The 9,274-nt window shown below is 48.0% G+C and overlaps 1 protein-coding gene and 1 long non-coding RNA gene across 7 annotated transcripts in view; one reads left to right on the plus strand and one right to left on the minus strand.

Annotated features, from left to right (window-relative positions):
• Taf1a (TATA-box binding protein associated factor, RNA polymerase I subunit A) overlaps positions 1-3,203 on the plus strand; it is a 35,971-nt gene extending 32,768 nt beyond the window's left edge. For 4 of the 5 annotated variants that reach the window (XM_039090934.2, XM_039090935.1, XM_039090936.2 and 1 more), the window contains exons 10-11: positions 1,399-1,553; positions 2,010-3,203. In XM_039090934.2, the coding sequence (XP_038946862.1) occupies positions 1,399-1,553; positions 2,010-2,128 (274 nt within the window). In that variant the 3' untranslated portion in view covers positions 2,129-3,203. The remainder of the gene's footprint in view (positions 1-1,398; positions 1,554-2,009) is intronic. The other variant, NM_001037204.1, reaches the window with a different exon arrangement.
• Positions 95-6,335, minus strand: LOC120096336 (uncharacterized). Of its 2 annotated transcripts, XR_005492694.2 has the most exons (3): positions 6,020-6,335; positions 5,201-5,540; positions 95-404 (listed from the first exon to the last, which is right to left on the minus strand). It is a non-coding gene; the product is annotated as an uncharacterized LOC120096336 (long non-coding RNA). The 2 variants fall into 2 exon arrangements; XR_010057112.1 differs by lacking the exon at positions 5,201-5,540 and having other exon boundaries at positions 6,020-6,285.
• Positions 6,336-9,274: the final 2,939 nt, after the last annotated feature.

The following is a 9,274-nucleotide window of genomic DNA, read 5'->3' on the forward strand; positions in this document are numbered from 1 at the left end:
GATGTGGGCTTCGGAACGACTTTATCCTGTGTTTACTGCTCTAGTAGGCAGCCGGAATCTGGGAGAGCAGGCCCTAAAACAAGGGGGACTAAAGTGTCATGCCATAGCCAACTTTATTGAGAGCATCAGACAATTTCCACTCTGAGGGTTAAGGAGAGTCACCCAAGCACAGTGTACAATCATGAGGACAAGCCGCTCGTGCCATGTTTTTTCTCAGAGGCATAGGATAGCAGCTGAAGAACACTCACTCCTGTCTGCTACAGCCGACACAACACACTCCAGACACAGTTCTGAATTTCGGAAGAACTGAGGTGGCCAGACTCTTGACTTGTTTTCTGGGAGATTTCTCACAGCACTCAGAATTCCCTCGCATGACTCCATTCTTGCTCCATGTTCCAACAACCCTGAAGACAGAGGAATAAATTCTAAGACAGGTCTTTTTCTTAAAAAGCTGTGGTAGCTGAGAAGTCCCAGGAGAAGCCGCCAGCAGATTTGGTGTTGGGGAAGCCCAATTTCTTGGTTCCCAGTGCCCTCCTGCTGTGCTCCCCTGCTGAAAGGGACAACTGATGTCCTATCCGGGCTCTCACAGGGCTCTAGCTTACAATGTCTCAAAGACTCCGCTCCTAGTGCCCTAGGCCTAGAAGAGCACCTCTCCTAATCGTAATGATCTGATGTGTGCATCCACACCACGACATGTGCTAGGGTTCAGTGTCAATCACTGAATAGATCGAGAGCCATTGAAATCCCTACTGGAGCACGGGTCCTGTAGGTCAAGAAGTGCACCGTTCACGTGCTGAATGTAGACGTTCTACCACAGGGGGCCATAGACCTCAAGCGCACGTTTACGCAGGTTGTTGGGGGACACTTAGTTTGCTTGGTGCAGCTGCAAGCTCATGTGTTTGTGTAACATTGGCATCGGAGCTGGGGTAGTCATTTCGGTAGCACATGATTTTATCTCGGATGTAAAGTGCCTTTTCAGTGATTACAGTAGTAGCTAAGTTACCCTGCAGCAGACACTGTGTGAGGAGCTTTATGGAATCTGCTGCACTGTTGGACTAGTTCTCTTCTAACAAAAACACCAGGAAATAGCCATTTTCGCTGTCCAAGAAACTGAGGCTCAGAACGGTTAGCTGCTTGCTTGGGATCATGCAATAGAGACGGAGGATCTGAGATCTCAGCCCTGCATTTTAGTTCAGCATCCTTGCTGCTGATCACTCTGTGGCCGCACGTTGGCTAGGGGTGGAAATGGGACACTCACAAAAAGAGCGAGCATGGGCTGGCCCCACGCCACTGCAACCACCGTGTGTGGAATTGTCTTCTGTAGACACTGCTCATGTACAGATTCCGACCACAGCTGTGTGCTTCCCTGACCTTCCCTTTTCTCCTGTTCCTTTTCAGAAGCCATCGTGAGTGGGTTGAAGAAGAGTGGAAGTCCAGGAGAAACTGGTGGCCAGCCTTTCACTTCAGCTTCTTTTGGGCAAAGAGTGACTGGAAGGCAGACGCTGAGCTGGCTTGTGAAAAGGCTTTTGTAGCTGGAATCCTTTTAGGGAAAGGTGGTTTGTTTTCTGTTTATCTGGATGTAGCTTTTGGCCAACTGAGGCTAGAAAGTGGGCCCTCGTTCACCTGTCCTTGGGATGCCCAGGGGTTTAGGTGCCTCAGAAGTGACTGGAATGGGAGTGCAAGCCCTGAGCTGAGTTAGGGTCAGTTAGCTTTCAGAAGGCTCCTTTAACAAGTGAGTCTGTGTAGTGTGCACATCACTGTGAGGAGGCTTAGGAGAGGGGTGGAGTTGAAGCGCTTGCTTTACCTGAGGAGGGTGAGCCCTGCCTGTGAAGTGGTGGGGTTTCACTGGGGAGGCTTGTACAGGATGCCTACATTGGTATACGTGACACAAACCAATCTACATTCAGAATCATTAGTGTTCCAGGACTAAAGAAAAAATTTAAATGTAGAAGTCTTCTTAATAATTTGATAAATATTAAAACCTTTTCTTATTTTGTTTCATCTTTTAGGTTGTAGATACTTTCGGTATATTTTAAAACAAGATCATGAAACCTTGAAAAAGAAAATCAAGCGGATGAAGAAGTCTGTGAAAAAATATACTATTGTAAATCCAGGCGTTCACACCTAGGTCTTGAACTTATTTTACAGTTGTCACTACAGTGTAGTGGTTTGTATTTTAACTTTATGTGTCTGTGTGCACATGTTCATATGGAAGCTAGAAGTCAGCAGGACTTTGCTTTGAGTCTGGTCTCTCACTGAGAGCTGGGGCTCACCTCTTAGGCTGGCTGGCCAGGATGTCCTCCGGATTCTTCTTAGCTCTGGGATGATGATTGTGGGTACCATGCCCAGATTGTTTGTTTTTTATTCATTCATTTATTTATTTGTGTATGTGTTTATATATGTCTACACGTTTACATGACTTGGCACAAGTATGACCAGGAGCCGGTAGGGAAGGGGCTGGTCACCTGGAGAAGCAGCCACTGCCTTGGCCCTGGGTCCTCTGTGTTGTCTCACAGGTCTACTGGGTGCTATACTGTGTACAGTAGATCAGACTCTTCTAGGAGTCACAGGAGGCTGTGGTACTCGGCCTCCTTCCCATTTGTTCCTCTGCCAGCTTCACTTCCACACCCCACAGCTACTGATGGGCTCTGTTGAGGGGATAGAGAGGATAGGAAGAGAAAGGTAGGAGGAAGGGGGAGGGAGAGGAGGAGGAGGGGGAGGAGGACTCCTTTCTCTATTGGATTTAACCAGAGCAGGTGGGACCAAGTGACTCTGGTCCTTTGACTCTAGAGGACTGATTCGAGTCTGTGCTAGAAGAGGTGTGGCTAACCTTAGGGGGCATGGTGAGCTAGGATACTTGGATGTTCCTTCTCCGCTTTCTCTCAGAAATGAGAATACAACAATAGGATCTCTACCCATGAAGTAACATCCTACAGGTAGGAAGTAAGCCCAGTGGGCAGCTTCCCCAAAGCCAGTGACGTGTTCCAGGAGCACACACTGGGCTCTGTAGTGTATTATGCTGCTAAATGGGTCTAAAGAATGATCTTGGCTGTCATGTAGTTATTGTTAAAGTGACAGTACTTGGATTCCAGGAAGGCTCATTGATGTTCAGGTGACAAGCCACACATTTCCCCTTTGACTTATTACCCCACCACCTTTAAATAATGTACAATAAAATTGGACAAGTTATGCTTTGTCAATAATTTCTTTCTTAGTAGTATTTTTTTTTTCCTTTGGTTCTTTTTTTCGGAGCTGGGGACCGAACCCAGGGCCTTGCGCTTCCTAGGTAAGCGCTCTACCACTGAGCTAAATCCCCAGCCCCCTTAGTAGTATTTTACTCTTGGGGGAAAGTATATCAACAAATTACTTCATATGGGACAAACAAAACAAGTGGATGTTTCGTAGCACCACTCTAAACCAAGTTGGGAGTTAACACATTATAAGGACCAGCTTCTCTGAGTGGGGCTGGTTGGACAGTGTGAGAGCTCTGTGTGAGAGCAACAGCATAGGAATAAACATCCAAACCCCAGAGCACAGGCTACGACCAGCAGGACCTGATTCTTGGTTCCTACGCTCCTACGCGTCCTGGTGCTTTTGGGGCCTTGAAGGGGAACCGTGAAGCTGGGGTTCTACACAGAGCTTTACTTTTCTAGAACTTTGTAAACAAAGTCTGCCTGGGTAGACTTGACCGCTCTTAAACTCACGATCCTCTGCGTCAGCCGTTACATGTGTGTGCTACCACATCTAGTGTTCTTCCCTAGAATTTTCACGTCGCATGTTGAGTTAGAGCACTGTGATCTAACAGCCGTGGAGTTATTTTACGTTTGCTGAGCCCAAAGCCAGTTCCGTGAGTAACACTGGCCAGGTTTCTTAGGCCCTTTGAGCCTCCTGGTTCTTCAGACTATCAAACTCCTGACCAAGAAGGTGAAATCGGTTAGCAGAGAAGAAGTACATCTCCAGGGACAGGCCCTAAGCACATCGGAGTGGTTCTGAAGATACCATGCAGACCCCACCTCTGTTGCCTCCTAGCCCCATGTGTAGCACCAAGCTGAGTAGCTAGGATCAGAAGAGGGGAGTCACAGCCCTGAGGTCATTGGCCCGAGCAAACTAGGTCAGTTCTGTCTCCCAGGCTTTCGGTGCACTTCTCTCTTTGTGTCCTGGGAGCCACATAATCACCATGTAGTGTTTGTCTTTCCCATTAGTATGTTATGAACAATGAACATCTTATATTACCTCCACCTAATGTCTGCTGTAGGTAATCATTGAGGTAAACACAAATGTGTGAAAGTGACCAGGGTGTCCACCCCCTGCAAATTAGCAAGCTTGAGCCAAGAGTACGGCCTGGGACCTGTTGGACTAGTAGTGTCTTACTGTTTGTTCTACTACTGTGGAGAGACATGACTGAGGCAGCTTATAAAGGAAAGCATTTGATTAGGAGTTTCTGAGGGTCAGCCCATAATCAGCAGAAGCCATGGAGGCAGTCCAGCAGGCATGGTGCTGGAGCAGCAGCTAGAACATCTGGCCCATAAACATGTGGCATAGAGCCAGAGAGAGAGGGGAGGGGGAGAGAGAGAGAGGGAGGGAGAGGGGAAGAGAGAAAGACAGACAGACAGACTGGGCCTAATGTGGGTTTTTTTGAAATCTCAAAGCCCACCTTCAGTGACACTGCCGTCTAGAAGGCCGCACTCCCAATCTCTCCTAAACAGTCAACCAGCTGGCAACCAAACTTTCCAGCAGAGGAGTCTATGGTGGGGGGCATTCTCATTTAAATGGCCATAGTTAGAATCCTGGTGTTTTATTTGTTTTGTTTTTGTGATAGAATTTCACTGTGTAGCTGACTGTCCTTGGATTTACCGAGCTCTGCCTGCCTCCCTCTCCCTGAGTGCTGGGATTTAAAGCCACGGTCACCACACCCAGCTCAGGGGTTCCATCTGATTGGGTACACATAACTGTAATCATCACATCCATATAATTACACGAGGACCCTTTAAAAACAGGAACTAAGAGAATTTTAAGTCTTGCTTTTTCCTAGAAAGTTCTGAAGGTGTATCTTTGAGGTATACAGCTTGATACTTTGGTAGATGTACATACTGCAAATGATTACTATGACCAAGATAGTTAGTCTATTATCTCTGTATAGTTACTGTATCAGGGTCTCTAAGGAGAAGACACCATAGAATGTAACACAAAGAACACTTACTAATCAGATTGGGTAACACAACACGACCCGGGTAGCCCAACACTGGCTGTCTGCACACTGGGGAAGCTGGGAGCCCAGCACTGGCTGCTCAGGTCCTGAGTCAGTCCCACTCCATCACTGAAGGTCTGGGGGTTCTGGAGAGCAGCTGATCTTCCTTCTAATGTCCGTGAAGGATCAATACGCTCCATCGGAGGCAGGAGGGTAGATGCCAGTAGTCTACTTTCCAGCAAGGGCTCGAGTACTAGCAGAACCAACACAACCACTACCACAGTAACAATATAATCCAATGCTGGCTTTCCCCTCAGTACCTCCTCGTCTTCTTTTTCCTTTTCTCTGGTGACTGAAACCACAAGCGCCATCTTATTAAATGACCTCGGAGTCATTTTAATGTCTTCCCCTGAACAGGAACACCCAGTAGTTTACAACTGTCACTTTCAAAGATGGGTGCTAATTTCAGACAATTCTCAAGCTGCTCTAATGGTTCAGCCCTGTAGGGCCCAGATTTACCGAACACTTCCTGTTCTCTTCTGCCTGTGCTTAACAAACCCACCCAGCCAAGATTTCAGCTATCTGATGTCACCATTCCTACCTGTGGAGTCCCCCACTGCACTGTCCTTCCTATTGATATTATCCGCCTCCCATTGTCAGAGGACACTGTTTTATTTTCCCTCCTCTCCCCCCATCCTATGCAGTTCAGATCAGCCTCAAACTGCTGATCCCCCTGCCTCAGCTTCCCAGGTATTTGTTATAGGCATCTCCCCTAACACCCAGCTTCCTCTTCCCTCTCAGAGCATATTTGGAAACATTTGTCTTGCTTACCAGTGTTCCTTTCTGTAACATCCAGCAGAACACCCCGATTACAGTAGTGCTTATTTCCTGAGCTGGCATTGAGGATCTGTTGTAAAGTGTCTCATTGGATTGTGATTCTATCTGAAATGTGATCATCAGGAGCTTGTGTCAGGATGCCCATGGAGCTGCCGATCTTTCCTACTCATCTTATCAAAGGCATTCGCCTCAAACAGGAAAAACTGTGGTTTTGTGGCCAAAGAAAAGAGACCGAGACATAAATGCTAATAAAAGACCAAGAAGTCATCTCCAGGAAGGGAGATTCACTCCTGCTCACCCAGGCTCAGATGCTTAAGAGGCCGTGGTGGCTGTGAGATCACTGGCTGATGTGAAGCCAAGGGTTACTCCTCCCAGCCAAGGCTTCCATGGTAATTACAGGCACTGACCTTTGAGTAAACAGACCCAAGGGAACTGCGGAGTCACCAGTGAATCAGACTCCCACATACGCTTTCAGAAGCAGAGGCTGAGACGTGGCTCAGCGACCGTGTGTCTGCCTAGCATGTATGAGAGCTTGGGTTCTACCCTCAGCTCTGCCAACAGGTGAACTACAAGGTGTGCTGTCTGACGACCTGGAAGACGGGGCTGTGTTAGCAGTCATCCTGACTACCTGCTTCTAGCTTCCCCTTTCTTTTACAGGTTCTGTTTGTGTCTTAAATATTGCAGGGGCTTTAAAATCCAGAGCACTGAGTGCAGACTTGGCCACACCTAAGCTCATGGCCTTAATGTCCTCTTGGCAATGGCTGCCCTGTGGTCAGTGGGAGAGCTGCTTGGGTGTTACAGGGTATTCGAACCCGTTTCTAGTTGTAGTGTGACTCGGCTCTTAGCACACACCTTTAATCCCTCTGGCTGGAATAAAGACATGCCCTTAACCCCAAACAATGAAGGTAAAGTTAGTTTGTAGAAGGAAGCACTCATGTTTGAAAGTCATGTCTAATTGAGTGGCAGAAAAAGTGGTGAGTCAGAGGAGGAGTTGATGGACTAGGATATGCCCAACTCTCATGAGGAGAGAGAGGAAAGGGAAGCTACTTGAGAAGAGACAGACAGCACAGGAGGAAGAGAGCAGAGTACAGGATACAGTAGAGTATGTGGAGACAGTACAGTAGAGTTGAGAGGCACAGAGATGGAGAAGGAGGCAGTGTTACCAGGAGAGTTTTACAGAGACAGACAGACAGTTTTACAGGGAGAACAAGCTAGACACAGGTAAAGTCAGAACGAGCAAGAGAATTAGAAGGAGCCAGAAGATTAGAAAAGATGGCTAGAGTTAGCTTGTGTCCATGCAGAGTTATTCAGAGGCAAAGAGAAAAGCCAGATAGAATCATTCAACTGGGAGAGGAGTTTGAGTCACAAGAGCTGAGTTGAACCATCCAGCCAGGGTTCAGAAAGAACTAGAAGGGTGAGCTTATTCAGCAGGAAGTCTCAGAGGCTGAGAACATTCTAGGCCTGGATAAGATTGCACAGAGGGTAGAAGCTTCCAGGACTAGGCCTAGGTTAGCAGGCAATAAGCCTCTGGGGTAACAATTACAACAGGAGGATAAAAGTTACTTTTACTCTTGAGCATTCTTCCTTAAAGGGCAGGGCCAGCAGGGCATGTAAGTTCCAATGGGTTGGAATTACAGAGCATGCTGGGAGGAGGCAGAGCTCAGGTACTAAATACCTGCTTGGATCCACGCCAGTGTCCATACCGCTGGACTTGGGGGCTGTGTGAGTTTAGGGTCCCATGTCCATCCACTGAAGAACTAATTAAAAGCCAGGCAGGTATAGTGGCACATGCCTTTAAACCCAGCACTCGGGAGGCACCACTATGATTTGAGGCCAATGTGGTCCACACTGAGAGCTCCAGGCCACCCAGGGCTATACAGCGAGATCCCTGTCTTAAGTAAAAGGCTGTTGGGTGGCAGACATGTTTGAAGCAAGACAACTTAAATACTGATGGAATGTGTATGGAGGAAGAGGGCTTCTAAGGGAACTATAGGGCCAGTTAGGGTGGTAAAGGTGCCCGCCCCCAAGCCGGACAACCTGACTTCCATCCCTGGGTCCCATGTACCTGAGGGAGAGAATGTACTCCTGACAGTGGTCCTCTGACTTCTACACATACTGAGGTGTGCCCCTCACCCCGCCATCCACCTCTCACCCCCTACCCCCTGCCGCACATAGACACACATACACAATAGGCCTGACAAACACAAAGTCGGTAGGTCTACAGTGCTTCCTGGTCTTTGTGTTCTCTGGGACACAATGAATCTGTTCACAAACATTTTGTGTGTTGAAGTCTGTCAATGTGTTAGTATTGAGAGCCAGGCTTTGGGCTGATGGGTTAGCTGGCTTTTCCATTATTGTAAAACTGTCTAGATTATCAGGGGGAAGGCTTATTTGAACCCATAGTTTTGGAACTTTGAGCCCCTGGGTCTGCGTTCATTGCCCTTGGGCCTGTGAGGCAGGTCCTCAGAGTGGAGGGGAGTGTGGAGTAAAGCTGCTCCCCTCTTGGCTGCTGGGAAGCAGAAACGGACAAGGCGGGGGTTCAAAATCTGTCCACAAGGACACCCCTTCAGCACCCAATTCCTTTCCATGAGGCGCTGTCTCTGGAGGCTCCAGCACATCCTGATGGTGCCATGGGTGGGGAGCCAAGGTTTCCAGTGTAGCATTTTAGAGAATAGTCCATCTCTAAATCACAGGGATGCAGGACGGTGGTAGGGTGTGCCCCAAAGTGTGAGACCCTGGCTTCGATCTCCATGTGTCCTGCCTGCTAGTGGGTGACTGCAGTGTCGGGGGTGGGCTTCAGAGGGTGGGTGTGTTCTGACACTCCCGGTGGGGACACAGCCACAAAGGTTCCTCTCTGGACGCTGGATTTGCTGCTCCTTGGTTTTGAACTTCCCAGTCTCTAAACTGAGAGACAGGCTTATACTATTTGTAAGTTAACAAGTATTTTTTGTTTTCTTTAGTGTGCTTTTGAGATACGGCCTCATGTAGCCCAGACTGACCTGACACTTTTGATCTTCCTGTCTCTAATTCCTAAACACAGTTGAACACAACACAACCTCGATTGTGAGATACTGGGGAATCAAACCCAGAACCTTACGTATGCTAGGCAGGCACTCTACCAACTAAGCCACATCCCAGTTTGTGATACTCACTGCAGCAGAGTGAAGTGATTGAGGCCCCCTCCTTACCTTTACCACTTGTGTTTTTCTTGCTGGGGATGCAAGAGTCATGACATTTCCTCCCATCCAG

Source organism: Rattus norvegicus, chromosome 13, assembly GCF_036323735.1.
Source record: "Rattus norvegicus strain BN/NHsdMcwi chromosome 13, GRCr8, whole genome shotgun sequence".
NCBI classification, from domain to species: Eukaryota; Metazoa; Chordata; class Mammalia; order Rodentia; family Muridae; genus Rattus; species Rattus norvegicus.